A 24,878-nucleotide genomic window follows, 5' to 3' on the forward strand; every position below is an offset into this window, starting at 1 on the left:
AAAGTACCTTCATTATATAAAACTATGAACAATAGAGTTTGTGTACAGAAATATCCAACTAGAGCTAAACCAAGTAATTATGTTTTGCAACAGGCCCCGAGGCTTGTTAGACTAAAGAATAAAAGTAAGATACCTATGAATAATTGCAGTTTGGTATGCGACAATAATAGATTCATTTTAAATTTAGAAAAAAGATTCACTGTAAAAACAGTAACTGGATACTGAAGGGAATATTTTACATGATTTAACATTCCTACGGGCACGTATTAGTAGCCAGGGCCCTGATACTGTAATAAATAGCACATGGACGGGCCCCTGTGTTTACGTGCTTTACTGATTTCAACAGGGCTCTGCACAGGTTCAGTAATCTGCTCAGGCAGAGCCAAGTGTAGGATTGGTGCCCACAAGTACATAACCTATGGTGTCTTATTAAGTCCCATGAACTGTTCTTTGTAAGTTTCACCAGAAGTAGCTGTCTCAGATGTATACTACTTCTACATGGAAAGCTGCAGGGAACTCTGATAGCTCTCTTGCAGTGCGGGAGGTTGAACTTAGACCACTTTTTTTTTGAACCATGACCTGTGGAGGAGCCCTTACTAATGATGATACAATCATAATAATGTAGAGCTGGAAGGGACCTCGAAAGATCATCAAGTCCAGGACCCTGTGCTGAGATAGGTCCAAGTAAACCTACACCATTCCTGACAGGTGTTCGTCCAATCTGTTCTTAAAAACCTCCAATAATGGGGATTCTACAACTTCCATTAGAAGCTTACTCCAGAATTTAACCACACTTATAGTTCAAAAATTTTTCCTACTATCTAACCTAAATATCCCTTGCTGCAGATTAAGCCCATTACTTCTTGTCCTACCTTCAGTGAACATGGAGAAAAATTGATCACCTTCCTCTTTATAACAGCCCTTAATATATCTGAAGACTTATCAGGTCCCCCCTCCATCTTCTTTTCTCAAGACTAAACAAATCCAGCTTTTTTAACCTTTCCTCAAAGGTGAGGTTTTCTAAACATTTTATCATGTTTTATTCTCCCAGTAGTCAATCTGAGTCCACATCACTGCTGAGGAGAGCATGACAATTGCCTCCCATGTTTTACCTATGACACTCCTGTTAATACACCCCAGAAAGATAAGCCTTTTTCATCATATTGTTGACTCATATTGAATTTGTGATTCACTATAACCCCAGATCCTTTTCTGAAGGACTACCACCTAGCCAGTTACTTTGTAATTGTTCATTTGAACTCGTCTTTATTGAATTTCATCTTGTTGATTTCAGACCAATTCTCTAATTTGTCAAGGTCATTTTGAATTCTAATCCTGTTCTCCAAAGTGCTTGCAACCCCTCCCAGCGTGGTGTCATCTGCAAATTTTATAAGCATACTCTCCATTATTCAAGTCATTAATGAAAATATTGAATAGTAGTGGACGCACAACAGATCCTTGTGCGACCCCACTGGATATGTCCTGCCAGTTTGATAACGAACCTTTGATAACTACTTTTTGAGTAAGTTTTGCGCCCACCTTATAATAATTTTATCTAGACCACATTTTCCTAGTTTGCTTATGAGAATGCCATGTGAGACTGTCAAACATCTTGCTAAAATCAAGATATATGAAGTCTACTGCTTCCCTTCTATCCACTAGACCAGTAATCCCTGTCAAACAAGGAAATTAGATTTCGCATGGTTTGTTTTTGACAAATACATGCTGGCTATTCCTTATAACCCTATTATCCTGCAGGGACTTACAAACTGATTATTTAATAATTTGTTCCAGTATCTTTCCAGGTATCTATAATTCCCTGGGTCCAATTTGTTCCCCTTTTTAAAGATAGGTACTATGATTGTCCTCCTCCAGTCCTCTGGAACTTCACCCTTCCTCCATGAGTTCTCTGTGCCATGAATCTGTGATGATCTAGATGATCTACAGCATGAAAAGTGTTAAGAATCAAGAAGCAGAGGATTCAGGTATTAGGAGGGGAGATGGATCCATGAGAGGGTCACTTTTTTACAATAGCTCAGCAGATGAAAATGATAGAAAACCACTGGTCTAGAAATATGTAGGTACTTCTATGACCCAAATCACTGTATTTTCTGAGTGCATCCTTAAAAATTCCTTTGCAGCCCTCATATCAGCAAGTAATGGAAAATTAGTACACCATATATGAAAGTAATTGGAACAAAGCAGCTTACCGTTGCAGCCACCCACATGATTTCTACATTCTTTCTTTTTTTGGCCTGGATATTTTGATGGAGATTTTCTAGTAATCCCTTTAGGTCATTCTGTTCTTGAAAATGTGGTAGCCCTGAAAAGAAATAAACAGTCAGTGACAACGGTTATGCTGACTTAAAGATTTCCTCACTAAAGAAAAGCTCCAACATTTAGAGTCTCATTTTGGATTCATGAGGATTTTGATAGAAAGTAGCAACTAACTATTTAATGAATAAGAAAAAAATATTTTCCCTGTAAACAGAGGGCTTTACTTTATATAGGTCATATTTTGAGAGCTGCTGAAAGTCCTCAACTTCCATCTTATCAACAACTCAGCACCTTGCAGGATTTGGCCTAGTTCCAGATTCTAGTTGTCAGTTTAAAATAGAACACAGAAAGGCTCTGGAAGTGAATGGAGAACTGTCTGAGAGGGTCTGGTTGTGTATTCCTTGCGCCTTCAGATTTCCCACTGAAGACAAGTCAATGGGAAATATAAGTCACTAAGCAATCCAGGACTTGGCACTTTAATTTATTCTAGGGCTTCAAGGGCACAGACATAGCACATTACTTTTTTGATGTTACCTCTTTCCAAATTAGTACTGAAAATTATTAGACACAAGTTCTGTCAGTTTTTCTGGATTACTTCCTCTTACAGATGTGAACTAAAAGTGATTTATCAACTGTTAACATTTAAAAAAAACATAACAATATCTTAGACCCATAGGAAGTGGTATGAAAACAATTCTATCTGGGTGCCGTTCTTTCCTTCAAGTTGACAAACTGAGTAATTTTGCCTCAGTAAAACCAGGCAGGGGGATCCTCCCACTACTAAAACCAAATCCTTCTGAAATAGAGAGATCCAAGATTTATTTCCAAATCAGTCAAAACTAAAAAGAATATTACAATGCAGATCAGATAGCCATTCCCCTAACCTGATCACAGGCAGAATGACAACTGTTTGATTTACAAACTTTTATTTTCTATCTCGAATGAAGGTGATAGTTTCTCTCACTCATGATATGTAGTTGAGAAGTAATTTTAAAAATACACAAAAAGAATATGTTAAAAAGCTCTCTGAATTGCCTGACCCACATGCAATATTGCCCTGCAAAAAGAACACAGAAGAAATAATACAGAACACTTTAAAAACAGGCTTTTGTAATTGTGTTATTGAAGATTTTCTTACCTGCCAATATAAATATATATTATCTTATCTGCACATTGTGTCTACTTTTTAAAAAACACACAGCATACATACAGTGAATATGCAGAAAGGAGTTTCTAGATATTTTGAAGCTTTATCATACTATCATTAAGAAAATATATAAGTGCATCATAATATGGTCTTTCCCCAATACATCCTAGCAAATCCTTAATGTGGGGCAGACACGCATTTTACCATGGGTAAATATTCTTTTAAAGAACTGTATTGCTAAAATAACTCATGCCTTGGCTGGATGTGAAAGACTGTTCAAATCCTTCAATCATATAACAGTATTAAACTGTCAAATTATTTTTGTGGATTATAAAGAAATATGTCCTACAATTACTGTATCCTATCAAAGGGGTTGTACTTTGGAGAATGCATGCTCTGCAGATGTGATATGGCACCAAAGCAGAGGTTCTTGATTTTCATGTGGTTCCAGAGTGCTTTGTATGCAGCTCTCTTCTCAGGCTGGAGAAGATCATCCCCAGCTTCCTGACATGGATGTGGCTGTTGCCCAAATATCAAAATGGCAATTTAAAACAACAGAGGCATGGATTAATCTACATTTATGCTAGTAGCCTCTTAGGGTGAGTCCTAAACTATCATTCTTACCATATATTGTTACCTTTGTGTATGTTTTATTAAATTTACTTTTCAATAAGCATGCTACATTTTCATATCCTTCATACGTTCAGCTCTTCTGGGATACTGTAAAAGTGGTACTGTATTTTGGATGAATCAGGAGGATTATATAGAACTTTATTTGTATGCATTTTCAGTAGGAAATTATCCCAAAACACTTCACTATTATGTATGGTTTAATAGGAGCAGAGAGTCAAAGGGAATGAGAAATGAAGATGAATGGGCAAGTGAAAACTGTTTTCATCTGTGGTTTGAAAGAAGATGGAAAGTCAATGAAGCAAAGAGGTACAGAATGGCGGCACCAGATGGCAAAAACTACGGAGGAATAAGTTTGCTAACCAAAGGTGGTGAGAAAGTAGAGAGGCACACACAGGAGGCCAGATGAGCAGAGAGAGTGGGGACAAGAGAGAGACTAATAATGTGTGCTACAGTAGCTGCATAGAAAAGAAGTTTTAAAAAGAAGTTTGAAAGGAACCCAGAAATGAAAGGGCCGTCAGCTTGGTAAAAATGTCTATCTCCAGTTACAAATTCCATTTGGTTTTAAGAATGTTGCAACTGTCATTGTAAATTAGACTATCCACTTTGTAGCAGGGACTTGGCACACAGGAAGAAAACTCAGCCTGGAAAGGTCTGACAAATCAAGGGATAATCAGTACAGAATGGATCTCACCTGCTTGAACAATAGGTTCCTGCCAGCAGGGACTCTGCCTTTGAATGGGCTCTCTTTTCACAGAAATCTGGGAAAAGACCCTGGAGAGTGCGCCTGAGTGACCCAGTGGTAGGAACAGTGATCAGTCACAACTCAGCCCCATGATGATTAGCAGCAGGTGGGATTCAGCGCTCAGATCCTCTCACAGCAGAGTGCTATCTCTTCAGAGAGCAGGACTGGGCCAGGCTGTGACCGTGTAATGTGGACCTTTGTACAACATGTTTAAAATGGTGGAATCTGAAGAGCTGGGATTTGGAGAGGCCACCGGGAAATCCAATAGTGAAGACAAGAGGAGAATTAGTAGTATAACAGACTGGGACTCAAATCAATGGCATACCTGGGCAATTTTGCAGAGGTGGAGATGGGCAGATCTACACATGAATGATGTGTAGAAGAATAGATAATGGTCAATGGTAAGCTCCACTAAGTCAAGAGCGGGATGTCTGTCTGTAAAACATTTAACTGAAGGCAGTTGAAATGAAGCTGAAAATTTACTTTGGGCTTATCTTCATGGTGAATTGCATCACAGCAAGCCAGGATGTGAATCTACAGTGCACCAGCTTGCGATGCAGTAACTCACCATGTGAACACTGCTACAGTACAGCAAAATCCCTGGAGTGCAGCTGAGCACTTACCCCTTAAAGCGTACTAAGCTAAAGCTCACAAAGCGTGCAGTAAAAGTGCTCATACAGGGAGTAACTGCAGTGTAACTAGTGCGCTGTAAATTCAGACCTTATCTTGCTGAGCACTAACTTCCCTGTATAGACAAGCCTCAAGTCAAGAGAGCAGAGAGGGTGAATGGAGATGAACTATTAAAGATGTTGAATGATATATATACAGTTGAATAACAGCATTATGGTAAACATAGTTAAAAGGTGGAGAGAAAATAACAAAGGGAAGAAGGTAAATAAAAGAGACCAGAAGAACAAGAACAAGAACAAAACACTTTGAATCTCCATAGAACAAGGGCTCTTGGCTCGCCAGAAACGGAGAAACTGCAATAAGACAAGTACAAGTACATCAGCAGAAATGTGCAGTGAGGCTAGATAAGCATAGTTCTTGAAGGGAACCAGAGATGCCTGCATAGATTTGGAGGTAGTCCAGGAAGATGGAGTGGCACAGTGTGAATGACTACAATAAGATCAAGGAGACTGAAAAGACAGCAGCAACAGTAAAAATGAGATGAAAGGAGGAAGACATATGGGAGAACAGTTACAAATTATTACCAGAATGAATCCCAGAATGAAACAGATCACAGTAGCATTTTATAAAAAAAACAGATGCAGTAGAAGTAGATTTGGGGGGATTGTTGACATGGGTAAAGGAGGAAAAAGTTGTTGACGGTGATAGAATATGTATGGAAGATAGGAATCAGGGGAGTAATAGTTGGTGTGAGATAACCAGTGGTGAGCTGGAGTCGGTTTGCACCGGTTAGCTGGAACCGGTTGTTAAATTTAGAAGCCCTTTTAGAACCGGTTGTCCTGAGAGGGCTTCTAAACATAACAACCGGCCAAAAGTGATGCCATAGGCGTCAACTCCATGGGTGCTCTGGGGCTGGAGTACCCACGGGGAAAATTTGGTGGGTGGAGAGCACCCACCGGCAACTCCCCGCCTGGCCCCAGCTCATCTCACATCTGTTCCACCTCCTCCCCTGAACACACCACCCGGCTCTGCTTCTCTGCCACCCCCACCCCTGTTTCCCACGTTTCAGCTGTTCGCGCGGGAAGCCTGGGAGGGCTGAGAAGCAGGTGGTGGCTTCGCACTCAGGCCCAGGGAGACGAAGTGGAGGTGATCTGGGGCAGGGGGACGCGAGGAGGGCCGCCCGCACTGCAGCAGGTAACCCGGGGGGTGCACAGGGGAACCGCTCCCCGCCCCAGCTCACCTCCACCTCCCTGGGCCTGAACGCCAAGCCGCCGCCTGCTTCTCAGCCCTCCCAGGCTTCCCGCATGAATAACTGATTTGCAGGAAGCCGGGGTGTGGGGGGGGGCGGAGAAGCAGAGCGGGGCAGCGCATTCAGGGGAGGAGGCGGAGGCAGAGCAGAGGTGAGCTGGGGCCGGGCACAGGGCGGGGCAGGGAGCTGCTGGTGGGTGCTCTCCACCAAATTTTCCCCATGAGTGCTCCAGCCCCGGAGCACCCACAGAGTCGGTGCCTAAGGCACCACTTTTGATGTGATCAGCTAGGGGAGCGGCTGCTCCCCCTGCTCCCCACCTAGTTATGCTACCCCACCCCAGGAGCCAGAGGGACCTGTCAGATGCTTCCTGGGAGCTGCCCCAAGTAAGCACCGCCGGGACTCCCCATCTCGCTCCCTGGCAGGTCCCTCTGGCTCTTAGGGGCGGGGCAGGCCCACGAGACCCTCCTGCCTGGTTCTGGGGGCAGTCAGGGGACAGGGGAGGGAGGTGGATGGGGCAGAGGTCCGGGGAGGGGTTCAAACAACGCGGGGGGTTGGATGGGGCAGGAGTCCCGGAGGGCGGGGGCAGAGTCATCACTGGACATAACCACTGCACATTATGCACATCACAGGGTACCCCAGAATAATACTTCAAGAGCTCCAATCTTTAATAAGTAATGTAAGATGAAATATATATATATATATTTTTTAAACAAATTCTGGAAGGAAAAACTTTCCAGAACATAACTCTCTGTTGTGGAGATTAATAAGTGTATGACCAGAAAACAAAGAAAAAGAATGAAGATTTTCCATCCCTTTTAAATTACTAACATGGCGTATAAATAACCACTTCAGGGTCAGCCTCAAAGGTGGGTACCCAGGTGATGAAAACTAGGGGTTGCCAGTTGCATGAAAAATTTTTTTTTGTTAGTTAGGTCCAAGGGAGGTAGTAGGTGATCTGTTTTAGCAATGTGCGTGTGTTTTTTCAGAAAAAAAGATGTTTTCGAAGAGAGAGAGTTGTAAAAACATGGTTTTGGTACCATTTACTATATCCTTTCATGGAAAGGCAGAACATTTTAGTACTGACAACTAACTGTACAGGCTTAGAGAGGAAAACAACAAAAAATAACTATTTATATTATAAGCTTCTTGGAGACTGACTCTTATGATTACCTATTTACCACATTGGTCTGCAATTTATCACATAGATATCACCACCACATGTGTGGTATAAATATACATATTCACAATCATATTATATATATATATATATATATATATATATATATATATATATATATATATATATATATATATATATATATATATATATATATATATATATATATATATACACACACACACACACAGAAGCTGCTTTTGTTCAGTGGTAATCAAATGAAATAGAAGTATTCTACATTATGTCATACATTCAGTGCGCGGACAAATATTATAAAGCAACAATATGAATTAATTCTGTGTCCAGAAAGCATAATAAACTCTTAAAATCCCACCATCTTTCCTACAGAGCTGACACCTACCATCATCTCACCCCGATACTCACCCTGCCCCCTAGAAAAAAGCCAGAGAACACTTCAGCCTTGTAGATTGACTTGAAGGTCAACAGAATAAAATTGACTAACCAAGGCAGAAAGCAAATTCCACTATTCGATGACTCTTCATTGAAATCCCCTTGCCTTCAGCCCATGGCAGTGAAACCAACTGCCTCTGACAATCCCAAATGCAGTAATAGGCAATTTTGGAGGTAACTGGGACCCAACTCATTTTATGCCCTATATGTTAAAAATAACACCTTAAATAACTCCGGGACACAAAATAGAAGCACCTTAGAGACTAACCAATTTATTTGAGCATGAGCTTTCGTGAGCTACAGCTCACTTCATCGGATGCATTTGGTTAGTCTCTAAGGTGCCACAAGTACTCCTTTTCTTTTTGCGAATACAGACTAACACGGCTGTTACTCTGAAACCTGTCAAAATAGAAGCAGATTACAGAATAAAGGTGTTATATGCTTCCTGCAAGAAATATTTATTAGCCCAGAGGCTGCCGTAGTCTGCAGCAGAAATTTATAAGAAATAGACACATGATAACAATAATACACACTTATACTTTTCATCTATAGATCTCAAAGCCCTTTACAAAAGGTGCATAAACATGGCCACCCACATTTTACAGATGGAAAAAGTGAGACACAGAGATGGTAAGTGACCTGACCAACCTCGAGATGACAAAAAGTACAGATTATCATGATAAGGTCTGCATCACAAAGAAAAAGCCAGACATAAATGACAGATCCTAAACCAAGCCCTGATCCTTGTAACTCAGATCACACTAGATGAGTCAGATGAAATAGAAACATATTTTAGGATTATACATACACAAGAAAGAAGAGAGACAAATTATTGAGGATGGTGCAAGTGTGTGAAAGTAATGTTTTGAAATTGAGCAAAGAAAAATGTAGGGTGAATATCACTAAAAAACCCACCAAACTCCTAATGGTGAGATCTTTAGATTGTGGAATAATTTCCCAAAGATGTGGTGGAAGTCCCATAGTTATTCAAAAATAGATACATTAGACAAAGCACTTGAGAACATAACCCTGCCTTGGCAGGACTAGATGACCTAATGGGTCTTTTCAGTGTTTTGAGTTCAGCAATTAAAGTAATAAAACAGTATTCCATCTACATATAGGGGCTAATCCAATATCCACTGAAGTCCATGAAAATCTTTCCATTGACTTAATTGGACATTGCAATGGGACCCATTGATAGCTCTATATCTGCAATTCACTCCTTAGTTTTGTACATCTTGTTATGTATTCAGAAATGAATAAAAAGTTGAGTGAATGACTGGAGCTAATTGACTCAAACTTCTGAGAGGTATTTGAGCATGAATACCATAGGTGTCTAGTTACCTCTACTTATGTTACTATAAACGTTATGTTAATAAATATGCAAAACATAATTTACCCCATTGTTACTGTTTCACCTTTCTACTACGGCCTGGATCTGGCAACTTGTGCCATGCAGATGGACCCCTCTTGACTTCAGTGGTGCCGTATGTAGTCACAGGGGTCCACCTACTTGGAATAAATTGCAGGATTGAGGTCTAAACATAAAGAAGCTGCATATTAACACTTTTAAAGTTTCAGCATTACAAGCTGCCGTGGTCTATCACCTGTAACTCTTGTTAAAATCAGTTTGAATGCTACATTATTAATTTTATACTTACAATCAGGAGGCATTTTTTCAGTAAACAACTTGTAATATTCTTTAAGAAGTTCAAAATTTTCCTGGTTAACACTTTCTTGCAAAGTGGTATCTCCAAACCTAAAACAGCAAAGGACAATGCTGGAAATAAAAATAAAACAAATTCTATAAACAACACCCCTCCCCCCCTGCACTCTACCCCCTTCTCTAAAACCAAGAAACAAAACACATACCTAACTCAGCCGCAGCTATGGCTTCCTTATGTAAATAGAGAACTGTTTTTTCCCCTATTTGTTTTAATAGATTTATACAACAGAAAATAACTAACCTCAAATACACATTATACCATTAACAAATACTAGTTCAAACCACCCCTGAACACAAGCTAACAGCCAAAAACACAAGCTAACAGACAAAAATCCCTGCTTTCATCTCATGACTATTCATTAAGTCCCAAATCCTGCTTCCCTGTAGACAGCCAGAGTCAATGCGCTTTGTGCCAGGATTTGCTGTGGAAGACTGAATGCCAGCCTGCCTTTCTACAGACACCACCAACTTTTGCATCTCATTCACTTTTCATGCTAATAATGCCTTTGCTTCAGCTGAAATTGATCTCAGGCAAGACAGAGGTGATGTCAGCAGGAAAACATTTTGAACTCCTAGTCACCACCACAGCAGCACCCTGTACTGAGATCGTCTGCTGTAAATAATCAAGGTTCATATCCTTGGGTCCTTCTGGACTCCTCTCCTTGCTCGTGAACAGTCAGACTCAGCTTTCAGGGATTCCTTCTTGCATCAGCAACTAGCCAGTAAGCTATGTCCTTTGCAGTTAGATAGTGGCCTAACCACTGTGACCCACACCTTTGTGACCTCTAGGCCGGATTACTGCAACTACGTTTAGGTGAAGCTGAAGTGCACACACTTTAAAACGGCTTCAGTTGTTCTACTATGCTGCAGCTCATTTTTTCAGCAACAGAGGTTGATGGGAATGTATCACCCAAATGCTCACTAGTCTGACTCCTCACAGGACACTCAGTCAAATTCAGGATGTCTGTTCTCCTCTCTAAGGCTCTCCATGGCATTGGTGCAAGCTCCCTAAGAGAATTCTCTCTAAGACTATGATTTTCCATGACAATTAGATTTCACAGAAGATACTGTCCACACCTTTAGAGTGAAATGCTGAGAATGAAGAGTGTTCTCGGCAGCAGGCTCAAAACTATGGAACACTCTTTTGGAGAGCTGAGACTAGCTCCAGAGGTCACTGCCTCCAGAGTGACATGTAACTTTACTTCTTCAAGTCCAGCTTTCCCATAAACACCAAAGCAAAAAGGAAAAGACAACAGAAGAACAAAGGGACGGGCAATGAGAGCAGGAATGACATGGAGAGGGGAGAGAGAGAGGGAGATGAAAAAGTGGAAGAAAAGGAAGAAAAAATTCTAGTGATCCACCAGGAAGAAGAGAGGAAATCAGAAGGTCTTTACTGTGTTGTGATAGTCTGCAGAAGGTGTTCATGTATTATGGTGATAAGTGTGATACAAAGATCCTGTTACGAGAGACCTGGACTTGACATAACCCACAGCTATCCTGTGCTTAGCCACCATAAGCTGGAAGTGAGGACACCATGTAGTGAGAAAGAATTTGGCCTTGCTTAGGCAGACAAAAACATCTGCACAGCCGCAGTGTTACTAACAAGGATAGCTGATCTTAGTCTGGGTGCCTGTGTCTGTATGTTTCTTGCTAGAGTTGCTTTACTGATAAGTAGAAATTATGAGTTCATTGCTGTTGCTAGGGAAACAGTCAGCCAATTATAATTTATTTGGAGATATGCTTTTGTCATTAATATAAAGCGAAGGGTAATCACCTTTAAAATCCCTCCTGGCCAGAGGAAAAATCCTTTCACCTGTAAAGGGTTAAGAAGCTAAAGGTAACCTCGCTGGCACCTGACCAAAATGACCAATGAGGAGACAAGATACTTTCAAAAGCTGGGAGGAGGAAGAAAAACAAAGGGTCTGTGTCTGTCTGTGTGATGCTTTTGCCGGGGACAGAACAGGAATGGAGTCTTAGAATTTAGTAAGTAATCTAGCTAGATATGTGTTAGATTATGATTTCTTTACATGGCTGAGAAAATAGCTGTGCTGAATAGAATGAATATTCCTGTCTGTGTGTCTTTTTTGTAACTTAAGGTTTTGTCTATAGGGCTTCTCTATGTTTTGAATCTAATTACCCTGTAAGGTATTTACCATCCTGGTTTTACAGAAGTGATTCTTTTTTACTGTTTCTTCCATTAAAGTGTTTCTTTTCAAGAACTGAATGCTTTTTTCATTGTTCTAAGATCCAAGGGTTTAGGTCTGTGGTCACCTATGCAAATTGGTGGGATTTTTACCAAACCTTCCCCAGAAAGTGGGGTACAAGAGTTGGGAGGATTTTGGGGGGAAAGATTTTCCAAACGATGCTTTCCTAATAAAAATAAACCCAGATAAATGTTTGGTGATGGCAGTGGAAGTCCAAGGGCAAAGGGTAAAATAGTTTGTACCTTGGGGAAGTTTTAACCTAAGCTGGTAAAAGTAAGCTTAGGAGGTTTTCATGCAGGTCCCCACATCTGTAACCTAGAGTTCAGAGTGGGGAAGGAACCCTGACAGCTTTGTTTTTAATTACTTATAAAAAAGATTAGTTAGAAAGTGTACTTTGGAGAAGTGTGGATTTTCTATGATCAAGAAGACACTGACAAGCTCCACAGCAGCTAGGAGGAAGGCTGGCCACTGGAAACCTGCTGCTGTCACTTGACTCCACCTCAGATTTCGGGTAACTATATTTTGGGTAACTAGATTATTGCTAATTTTGAAGTGTTCTTTGTATTCAATAAAAACATGGATTATTGGGTGAAAGCACTCTTGTGTAAAACAATAATTTCTCAGATGGAGGTGCTGTGTCCCCCCACTAATTTATCTCCTGACACTGCCTAGAAAATAGAGACTAGTTACCATCGCTTTGGGTTCAGATAACCCCAGGTAACCATCCAGATAAGTATGCATCCGATGAAGTGAGCTGTAGCTCACGAAAGCCTATGCTCAAATAAATTGGTTAGTCTCTAAGGTGCCACAAGTACTCCTTTTCTTTTTGCGAATACAGACTAACACGGCTATTACTCTGAAACCTGTAAAGAACATAGTTGTTCTACAGCCACTATTTCATCCACTGGCTGCAGTACCTTCAGCCACTACTGTACTCTATATAATCTATTTATCATATAAATATTGCTGAAGTGTCCATCACCACAATATCTAGGTGCTGTGAAAGAGTGGGGCGTAATTTTACATGGGCAGTTTGGCTAGCTTAGCAACATTGTCATGGATAAATTACCATGCCATCACCCTTTCTCTGCACCTTTGCACTGTCCACATCTGTCCCAGTTGAACTGTACTATGGAAGGTGCGTGTGTGTGCACGCACATGCAGAATTTGGGGCTCAATTCTTTAGCTGTTGTGTGATACAGAGTGGGCAAAAGATGATCTATGTACATAACTCCTAAATGTAATGCTGTATTTTAACACACTGTCATGATTTCTGTATGTTATATGCATAATTTCTTATAATGCAAGCAAAGTAGATATTAACTATATCTGCTCTTCTGTTGAAGATGGCCTATCATTTCCCCAGTGTTTCAGTGTTACTCTTAAACCAAATATATTCCCAGCTATGGCTCACTGAAACTGGAGATGTTCAGTTCTATTGAAATAACATAACATTAATCATCAAAAGATTATTTCTATTGTTATTAATGTTTCCTGGTATGATGATTATTTCTCACTCCCCAAAATACTTATAGATAACCTTTTATTGAAAAACACATTCAGTGTTTCCATTCTTAATTTCATCTCTCTAGTACAAACGTGAATCTCTAAAATTCAAGGGAGTCCAGTGAAGTCAGATAATATTGTAACTCAAAGTTTTATGTTTATACCTGAAATGGCAGAATAGTTATTTCTCCATAGATTAATCCAATTTGATTTGCTTGACAGACATGTTTTCTTAATTTTTCATTTTTATGGTATGATTTTCTTTTGTATGTGTGTACAGAAAAGAGCAGTATATTGATCACTGTGGAGAACAGCACCATCCTCCATGTCACTCAGGCCCATAATCTGGGCATCATCTTCAACTCAGCCCTCTCTCTAAATCCTCACATCCAGGCTATATCTAAATCTTGCTGATTCTTTCTAACATCTCTAAAATCCGGCCTTTCATATCCATCCACATAGCTAAAACTCTCTTCCACGCTCTCATCTCACATCTCAATTACTGCAATACCCTTGTCTCTGGCCTTGTCAAATACAATCTTGCCCTGCTCATATCCATTCTGAATGGTGGTGCAAACATAATTTTCTGAGCCTGTCACTTTGACCATGTCACCTCTTTCTTTGCCTCCCTTCACTGGCTTCCCTTTCTCTACTGCATCAAACATAAGCTACTTGTCTTCACTTTTAAGGCTATTCTCAGCCTATTCCCACCCTACGTATCATCTCTCACTCACTACTGAGATGTCGACTTCTGCCTCTGATTGGCCCATGCCAGCCTCCATCCCCAACTGGTTAAACTTCTCAAACAAGTCCCTTCATGCCTTCTCCCATGTTGCCCCTCACATTTGGGAGGCTGCTCCCCATAAACATCTACAATACTACCTCATTATTCTCCTTCTAATCCTTAAAACTCTCCTTTGCCTTGATGCCTACACAAAACTTGACAAAGATTAGGCCACTGGTATCTCATTGCTTCCTTATACTCCCCATCTATTCACCCATCTGTTGTCTTTTGTCTTATACAGTAACTCCTCATTGAAAGTCGTCCCGGTTAACATTGTTTTGTTGTTATGTTGCTGATCTATTAGGGAACAAGCTCATTTAAAGTTCATAGAATCACAGACTTTAAGGTCAGAAAGGACTATCATGATAGTCTAGTCTGACCTCCTGCACAACACAGGCCACGGAATCTCACCCACCAACTCCTGTAATAAACCCCTAACTTATGTCTGAGCTACTGAAGTCCTCAAATCATTGTTTATAGACTTCAAGGTACAGAGAATCCTCCAGCAAGTGACCCATGCCCCACGCTGCAGAGGTAGGCGAAAAACCCCCAGGCCCTCTGCCGATCTGCCCTGGGGGAAAATTCCTTCCAGACTCCAAATATGGTGATCAGCTAAACCCTGAGCATGTGGGCAAGACTCACCAGCCAGACACCCAGGAAAGAATTCTCTGGAGTAACTCAGATCCCACGCCATCTAACATCCCATCACAGGCCATTGGGCATATCTACCGCTAATAATCAAAGATCAATTAATTGCCAAAATTAGGCTATCCCATCATATCATCCCTTCCATAAACTTATCAAGATTACTCTTGAAGCCAGATACGTCTTTTGCCCCCACTGCTTCCCTTGGAAGACTGTTCCAGAACTTCACTCCTCTGATGGTTAGAAACCTTTGTCTAATTTCGAGCCTAAACTTGTTGATGGCCAGTTTATATCCATTTGTTCTTGTGTCCACATTGGTACTGAGCTTAAATAATTCTTCTCCCTCCATGGTATTTATCCCTCTGATATATTTATAGAGAGCAATCATATCTCCTCTCAGCCTTTTTTTAGTTAGGCTAAATAAGCCAAGCTCATTGAGTCTCCTTTCATAAGACAGGTTTTCCATTCCTCGGATCATCCTAGTAGCCCTTCTTTGTACCTGTTCCAGTTTGAATTCATCCTTCTTAAACATGGGAGACCAGAAGTACACACAATATTCCAGATGAGGTCTCACCAGTGCCTTGTATAGCGGTACTAACACCTCCTTATCTCTACTGGAAATACCTCACCTGATGCATCCCAAGACCACATTAGCTTTTTTCACGGCCATATCACATTAGCGGCTCATAGTCATCCTGTGACCAACCAATACTCTGAGGTCCTTCTCCTCTTCTGTTACTTCCAAGTAGTGCGCCCCCAGTTTATAACAAAAATTCTTGTTATTAATCCCTAAATGCATGACCTTGCACTTTTCACTATTAAATTTCATTCTATTACTATTACTCCAGTTTACAAGGTCATCCAGATCTTCCTGTATGATATCCCGGTCCTTCTCTGTATTGGCAATTCCTCCCAGCTTTGTGTCAGCCGCAATCTTTATTAGCACATTCCCGCTTTTTGTGCCAAGGTCAGTAATAAAAAGATTAAATAAGATTGGTCCCAAAACTGATCCCTGAGGAACTCCACTGGTAACCTCCCTCCAGTCTGACAGTTCACCTTTCAGTGTGACCCACTGTAGTCTCCCCTTTAACCAGTTCCTTATTCACCTTTCAATTTTTATATTGACCCCCATGTTTTCCAATTTAGCTAACAATTCTCCATGTGGAACCGTATCAAATGCCTTACTGAAATTGAGGTAAATTAGATCCACTGCGTTCCCTTTGTCTAAAAAATCTGTTACCTTCCCAAAGAAGGAGATCAGGTTGATTTGACATGATCTACCTTTTGTAAAGCCATGTTGTATTTTGCCCCAATTACCTTGCATTACTACAGATGTCAAACTAACAGGCCTGTAGTTACCTGGATCGCTTTTTTTTACCCTTCTTAAAAATAGGAACTATGTTAGCAATTCTCCAGTCATACGGTACAACCCGAGTTTACAGATTCATTAAAAATTCTTGCTAATGGGCTTGCAATTTCATGTGCCAGTTCCTTTAATATTCTTGGATGAAGATTATCCAGGCCCCCTGATTTAGTCCCATTAAACTGTTTGAGTCTGGCTTCTACCTCGGATGTGGAAATATCTACCTCCATATCCTCATTCCCATTTGTTGTCCTACCATTATCCCTAAGCTCCTCATTAGCCTCATTAAAGACTGAGGCAAAGTATTTGCTTAGACATTGGGCCATGTCTAGATTATCCTTAACCTCCACTCCATCCTCAGTGTTTAGTGGTCCCACTTCTTTCTTTGTTTTCTTCTTATTTAGATGGCTATAGAACCTTTTACTATTGCTTTTAATTCCCTTTGCAAGGTCCAACTCTACTTGGCTTTTGGCCTTTCTCACTTTATCCCTACATGTTCTGACCTCAGTAAGGTAGCTTTGCTTGCTAATCCCTCCCATCTTCCACTCCTTGTAGGCTTTCTGCTTTTTCTTAATCACCTCTCTGAGATGCTTGCTCATCCAGCTTGGTCTACTACTCCTGCCTATGAATTTTTTCCCCTTTCTTGAGATGCAGGCTTCTGATAGTTTCTGCAACTTTGACTTGAAGTAATTCCAGGACTCGTCCGCCTTTAGATCCACAAGTTTTTCAGTCCAATCCACTTCCCTAACTATTGCCTTAATTTTTTAAAGTTAGCCTTTTTGAAATCAAAAACCCTAGTCACAGATCTATTTTTGTTTATCCTTCCATTTAGTTTGAACTGAATTAGCTCATGATCACTCGAACCAAGGTTGTCCCCTACAATCATTTGTTCTATGAGGTCCTCACTGCTCACCAAAACCAAATCTAAAATGGCATCCTCTCTTGTCGGTTCAGCAACTACTTGGTGAAGGAATCCGTCAGCTATCGTATCCAGGAAAATCCGAGCCCTATTATTATTACAAGCACTTGTCCTCCAGTCTATATCTGGGAAGTTAAAGTCTCCCGTGATCACACAATTCCCATTAGTATTTACTTCTTTAAAAACATGAAAGAGGTCTCTATCCATATCCAGATCGGATCCTGGCGGTCTATAGCACACCCCAACCACTATCCCAAGGGAGGCTCTAGTACTTTCTTCCCCAATGTGATTTTTGCCCAGACAGACTCTGTCTTATCCATTCCATCACTTCTTATTTCTTTACAGTCTACCTCATCATTGATATACAATGCTACTCCACCACCTTTGCCTTTATTTCTGTCTTTCCTAAACAGCACATCCCCTTCAATACCCATACTCCAGTCATGACGACTATTCCACCATGTTTCTGTATCCCTAGAATATCTGGTTTCACTTCCTGCACCAGTAGCTCTAGTTCCTCCATTTTGTTACCTTGGCTCCTCGCGTTGGTGTACAAACATCTTAATTTTTGCCATTTGGCTTCGCTCACATTCTTTACCTGATTGGGCACAGACATTCTACCACCAATGTTACCTATTAGACTGGAATCCACACTGCCCTTCCGCCTTATATCAATTCTCCTACCCACGGCTGTATCCTTTCTTACTTCGTTTTCTTCCCTCTCAAAGAGAACAACTGGCGTGGAGATTACCTGGACATCTCCCAACCATCTCCCCAGAATTCCTAGTTTAAAGCTCTCTTGATCTGTTGTGCCATCCTCTATCCTAGAAGTCTATTTCCTTCCTTACTCAAGTGAAGTCCATCCTGAGAGAACAGTCCTCTGTCCATGAATGCTTCCCAGTGGCCATACATCCCAAAGCCCTCCTTATAGCACCACTGCCTGAGCAATGCTCCCTTATAACGTCCTCGTTTGGCAGCTGTCTGCTTTGTTCACAGCTTGCAGGATTCTCTGGAAGAGCAGCCCCTTCTTGTGGGGATTAGAACCGGGGGGGGGGGGGGGAGGAGCAGGCAGCAGCCCACCCCTGCATCAGCTCCCCTAAATTCCCTCTAAGGGATCAGATTTCAGAGGAACAGCCGTGTTAGTCTGTATTCGCAAAAAGAAAAGGAGTACTTGTGGCACCTTAGAGACTAACCAATTTATTTGAGCATGAGCTTTCGTGAGCTACAGCTCACTTCATCAGATGTTTACCGTGGAAACTGCAGCAGACTTTATATACACACAGAAAGCAGCTGCCCAGCAGCAGTTCAGCTGTCTCTCCCCCCACTGCTGTGCTGCTCCTGCCCTGCCCTCTGCCTTGGAGCTGCTCCTGGGAGCTTCCTGCTTGCTGGGGCGGGGTAGAGAGGTGCTACAAAGCGGAGGAGGGGGACAGGGCTCAGGTTCAGAAAGAAGGGAGCTTGCTGGAAGCTGTTGCTTCCTGTCTGAACGGGCTGATCTGCTTAAAAGGGTAACGTACCTGAAGTAGGGTCAGCGTACTTAAAGGGGCAATGCATGTCTCTCTCTTTCACTAATGCACGCACCCCCCAGCACTTTGGAAAGTCAGCACCTGTGCAGCCGTGCATGTGCTGTTAGGAGGAGGGAGTGGTGCGCTCCAGCTGGATAGCATGGGCTCATCATCATGTTCAGTTTTTGCAGGGAAGTGTTTGCAGCTACTGCCCTGCATCTATTATGTTTCCTCCCTCCTGCCTCAGTCCATGCTGCCTTGTAGAGCGTGGGGCTACATTAACAACAGCGTATTAACCCTTGAGGGCTCAGCGGAGTTCTAGTTCATCATTTAGCAGCAAGACATTCCCTGGGAAATATTCCACCACCTCACTCTTCCACCTCAACCAAGCACCTCAACAATCATTCATTGCTGTGTGAAATATTAAACTGTTTAAAATTGTTTAAAACTTATACTGTATATGTATATAATGTCTTTTGTCTGGCGAAAAAAATTTCTCTGGAACCTAACCCCTGCCCCCATCTACATTAAATCTTATGGGGAAATTGAATTCGCTTAACATTGTTTCACATAAAGTCGCATTTTTCAGGAACATAACTACAATGTTAAGTAAGGAGTTACTGTACTTAAAGTATGTCTTCACATAGAGCTGGGGTTTAAATTCCAGCTTGAATAGAGACTGCCATCTCGGCTGAGCATGGACTCGGGGCAGCTAGCCCCTCCTGCTGCTGAGGTTACACTTTATTTTTAGCATGCCAGCTCAATCAAAGCTAGCGCAGGTATGTCTCCTTGAGCTGGAAAATAGACGTCCAGCTCCAAGTGCAGACATAACCTTAGATTGTGAACTCTTTGGGGCAAGGCCCATCTTTTGTTTTGTGTTTGTACAGCACATTGGAGTCCTGGTCCATGACATACAATAATACAAATAATAAATACAAATAATATGTTTTGTCTAATTGTACAGTGCACCTAGTAATACTAGCAGTGTGTAACTCTGGAGGTTCTTCCTTGTAGTCACGTATGTTATTTAACATTACCCAGAGCTGTCCTTCACCTAGGAAGCAGGTGAATAGTTTGGTGAATCTTTGACAGGAACTGTACAATAGGATGACTAGCTTGATATATAGAATTGTCTTGAGGCTATAGCTAGGCATTCTGGGTGTGCAGGCACATTTATACATTAAAAGTTTAAGAAAATATAACCCCATCATTCCTGCCATTATAAGGCTATTAATAATATAACCCATTATTACTTTATTATCTATTACCTCTACTCATGAGCCCCATACTATCAATTTTAAAAATGTGAGGAAAGTATGCATCTCCCAGTGCCTATTACCTGCCCAACATTTCAGCTTCACATGCTATGATAACAAATTAAGTAGTTTTAGGATTTTCCAAGAGATGTTTAAAAGGGCCAAAATCTGTTCTTTGAGAACACAGTGCTTCTGTCAGTGTGAACTACAGCTAAGTGTGTATTAAAGAACAAATCAGGCTTTAACTGTAGGAAATAGATTAATATACTTATTACATATCTTTTCCTGACTTTTTGCACTGTTTGTTTTAGTTCATACCATCTGATTATCTCCCTAATGTGATTTATGTTTTTAATATGTACCAAAACAATCTGAGTTGGCCCAAGGGCAAGTAATAAGCAAGATTCCTGTGTAATCCTGTGAGAGACCATCTGGACTAGCACAACATCCAGAAGCAGAAACTGAAACATGTATCTTTCTAAAGGTGCTGCCTTACCTCTCTGCAAGTGTTTGCTGTTCATTGATTCCAACATTAAAGAGGACTGGGTACACATGCAGCTGCTTTCCTTCTTTGATCTCTTGTGGCAGCAATTCAAACATCTTTGCTGGAAGCTTGACCTCTATTACATAATGTTCACTAGGAAAATAAAAGGAAGTATAAGAGATGAGAATATCTAGCTGTTCAGTCTAAACTATCACCCTCCTAGGTCCCACAGCAAAGGATGTTTACACTTAGAAATCAATGTTTTTCCCTCCTGTTAATTGTGTCCAACCTTCACTTAAAGTCTTTTTTATTTATTTTTGTTTTGAAACCAAAGCAAATCTATATGGAAATAGGATCAGTAATATAATTATAAACTAGGTCTAGATAATGACTTCTTCACTGAAGTGGAAAAAAAGGATTAAAAAGTGAGGACAGTAGAAAAATTAAGGAAGAGCCTTTTGTCTCATTATCACTTGCTATAGAAATATTAATGAAGGCACTTCAAATATTAAAATGCCATATGCTGAGCTACACCACCATTTCCGTTTGGTCTGCACAAGAATTGACCTGAAGTACCCTGTAATACAAGTGCATAATTTCTTGTACCCAGTGAAAACCCTGGGTGAAATCCTGGCCCCACTGCAGTCAATGGTAAAATTTGCATTGAGTTCAGTGGGCCAGGACTTCACTCCTTGGATAGAAAGCATCCTCTGAAGCAGAAGTGGCACTATGAAAATACAGTTTAAAAGTACAGGATGGCTCATTACACAAATATGAATTCTGGTGTTTTAGAAGTGATATGATGTGACAGTTTGTGTGTTATATCTCTGTCCCCCGTCTGATTTTGTGAAAACCATGTTTCAGCCTCTATTTTTAATATAACCTTGATTGTGTCTTTCCTTGTACACTGTATCCATCATGTTGGATTGCATCATCTTCTTGTTGAAGTGGGGCTTGTGTCTAGGTCTTTCTAACCCTGAATGACAATGATAACAAATGTGCCTCTCCCCACCAAGAACAATGGGTTCGATAAACAGGGGGACTAAGCTAAAGGAAGCTGGTTCTCCCAGTTTCTCTCCAGAGGGCTGGGACTTTAATTACCCAATGAAGGCTGTCAAGCCAGCCAGAGAGGACTGAAACCAAACATTGACAGGAAGCAGAGGGGGTGTCAAGAGGAAGAAGGCAAGGAGGGATTTACCCACCTTACACAGGGACAGGACCTAAGGACTCACAGAAGGGGTTAGTATAGACTCAGCGGGGAGAGCATAAACGGTTTTTGCATAGGTCTTATATCCTTGTACTGTTTAAGAGTAATGTGTGGGTCGTGTTTAAGAAGTTCTTTTGTAAAAATCTCTGTGTTCCTTACGTGTCATGTGGTCCCAGAAGAGTTAAACTATAATCTGGCATGCCCACATGGGTGGAGCTCTGGCGAGAGTGTGCATAAGCTATGGGGGAAACTTGGAAGGGGTCTTGGAAGTCTGGGCAGCTGGACCATGGTGCCCCACCATCCAATGGGCTGTCAGTTAGGGAATCTGCAACCTGGGCGTGTGTCTGAGAGGCCAGAGCTAGAGACACTGCCCAGACCTGGTGTGCTTGGAAGCATGCAGGATCCGAAGATTGGGTCCAATAAAGCAGATTGGTGACTACGCACAGGCAAGGACTCAGCCAGGGGTTTGACACATGCTCTGGCTCAGTTAGCACTAGTGCAAATCTGGTATTGTTAAGCAGCAAATGCTCTATAAAGTAGGAACTCTCATGAGCAGTATCATTAGTTACTAACTGAGTTACTACAGAGAATTCTTTCCTGGATATCTGGCTGGTGAATCTTGCCCATATGCTCAGGGTTCAGCTGATCGCCATATTTGGGGTCAGGAAGGAATTTTCCTCCAGGGCAGATTGGAAGAGGCCCTGGAGGTTTTTCACCTTTCTCTGTAGCATGGGGCACGGGTCACTTGCTGGAGGATTCTCTGATCCTTGAAGTCTTTAAATCATGATCTGAGGACTTCAGTAGCTCAGACATAGGTGAGAGGTTTATCGCAGGAGCGGGTGGGTGAGATTCTGTGGCCTGCGTTGTGCAGGAGGTCAGAATAGATGATCATAATGGTCCCTTCTGACCTTAACATCTATGAATCTATTAGCTGTGTGCTAGTTATGCGAGTCTCAAAGCAAAAAAGTATCTATGCCCCAGATAAGACTAATTTATGTTTTCTGTATTTAATTCCCAAGTTTAAAGCAGTACAGAGTTTATGAAGTTTCTGCTTGCACAGAAAACTCTTTTCAGGTGACCTCTGCATAATGCCACTCATTCCAGGCCTGTGGGTTGGAATTCCTAATTGATGAATCTTGACTGTCAAATGCTATTGTACTACTAATATGGTATGCTTGCATGAGATTGAAAAGAAATGTTGATTTGGTCTAATTTTAAAAATATGTTCTGCTAAACATCAAGTCCAGAGGACCATCATAATCACTGCATTTCACATCCAAGAATCACTATGTCTTTTGGCTATAAAAAAATCATTGTAAGATGTCGCCTTTGGATATGACAAACTGAAACAGTGGTGTTTACATGTGGTGTTTTTTGGTTTTATTTTTTGTATGCTTGGGACAGTGTATGCTCCACAGTGGTACCATCTTGTGTGACTTTTTCAATTTCCATTAAATTGCACAATGACAAACGCTGCCTTTCAAATTATTTTGAGAAATACTACTGAGCTGGGATAATAGGATATCTTCACGGCCCAAGAGCAACACTGAAGTCAGGCAAGAAGACAACAATCATTGTAATCCAAAGCACTCATTTGAGACTAATTTACTATTGCTTTACCGGTTTGGTTTAAATAAGGTATAGTAATAAAACAAAATCTTTCTTTGCTATGTAATTTACTTTTTCCTTTATGGCTGGATTCAATGTAGACAGGCTTAGTGGATTTGATTTGGGTTATACAACTACATTTCCCAGTGAGTGGAAGGCTTAGCATAAAAATTAAAGGACAATTTTGGCAAGAGAACAAGTGTGTATAAACTGGCCATGAATAAATTTAGCTTTGAAATTAGGTTTCTAACCATCAGAGGAATGAGGTTCTGGAACAGCCTTCCAGAGGTTGTTTGCCCCTACTATTCCTAACTAGTTTAAAGATAGAGCTCCATAAACTAATGTACGGCATTATGTGCGGGGTTGCCTGTGATAGCAGGGGACTAGATTTAATGATCCAGGAGGTCACTTCCAGTCCTGTGTTCCTAAAAATCATTACAAAATTTTAGCATTTAATACAGTCTCTTGCAACAAAAAAACTAGGTTGTTCAAGAGAACAACAATAAATCACAACAGCACATTTAGGTATTAATGATTTAAATTTGGGGATTATCTATTTAACTTTACTAGTCTTGCACCTTAACCATGCAGCGATGATAAAAAACACTAGTTGAAAGTTTTTATAATAAACTACCCTCTCATGCCTCAAATTTCATGTATATAACAAAAAAAATTACCAAGGAATTTTTAAAAATACCACTTTTTTAACTACTTTTGCTTATAACAACCCTTTAAGCATGTGAAACTGAACACTGTTTCCTGAAAGATGTTTTGGGGCTGCAGCACACATTAGAGCTGTGATGTTTGGATTGACTTGTTTTCACACATAAAACTGAGTACCTAAGCATTTCCCTGCAAAGCAAATTACCAGATAATACTCTGACTTTGCAAGCCTTATAACAAAAAGAGGTAAATGAATTTTCTGTCTAGCAGCTCTGCATTGTCCCTGTAAGTTTCATTTTAGAGACCTCTATTATATAAGACTAACCTAAAAAAGGATAAAAGTTAGTCAGAAAATATTTTTTTTACAGTGATTAGAAAATTGTTAGATTTTGACCCTACTTTTGCTCTTTACATTTAACCTCCTATGCCCCTGATCAATACTGTGTCATCACATCTCTAACAGGAATGGGGCTCAGCAGAGGTAAAGCTTCCTTTTAATAAACTGATACCACCCATGTCATTCAGTGATTCACTCACCAGTAAGTGTAGTATAGTAATGATAGCCAGTAAGTCCTCTTCCTGACAGCTGTCTCTTCTATCAATCCATAATGCCACAGGCATCTTAAAGCCCATGTCTATTTCAAAACCTGGACCTCCTAGCATGACAGTTCAATCAGCAGCAGTAATGGTACCAAGCCAGTAACAGTGGCTGTTGGATTTTTCAAGACTTTTGATGGGAACGTTT

General features: G+C 40.9%; 1 protein-coding gene across 3 annotated transcripts in view; it reads right to left on the reverse strand.

Annotated features, from left to right (window-relative positions):
• The window catches only part of INPP4B (inositol polyphosphate-4-phosphatase type II B), a 481,293-nt gene that overhangs the window by 41,166 nt on the left and 415,249 nt on the right, over positions 1–24,878 (reverse strand). For all 3 annotated transcript variants that reach the window (XM_073341212.1, XM_073341215.1, XM_073341214.1), the window contains 3 exons: positions 20,668–20,808; positions 9,928–10,025; positions 2,211–2,323 (listed from right to left, as the gene is read on the reverse strand). In XM_073341212.1, coding sequence (XP_073197313.1) covers positions 2,211–2,323; positions 9,928–10,025; positions 20,668–20,808 — 352 coding nt within the window. The remainder of the gene's footprint in view (positions 1–2,210; positions 2,324–9,927; positions 10,026–20,667; positions 20,809–24,878) is intronic.

This window comes from Lepidochelys kempii, chromosome 4, assembly GCF_965140285.1.
Source record: "Lepidochelys kempii isolate rLepKem1 chromosome 4, rLepKem1.hap1, whole genome shotgun sequence".
NCBI lineage: Eukaryota > Metazoa > Chordata > Testudines > Cheloniidae > Lepidochelys > Lepidochelys kempii.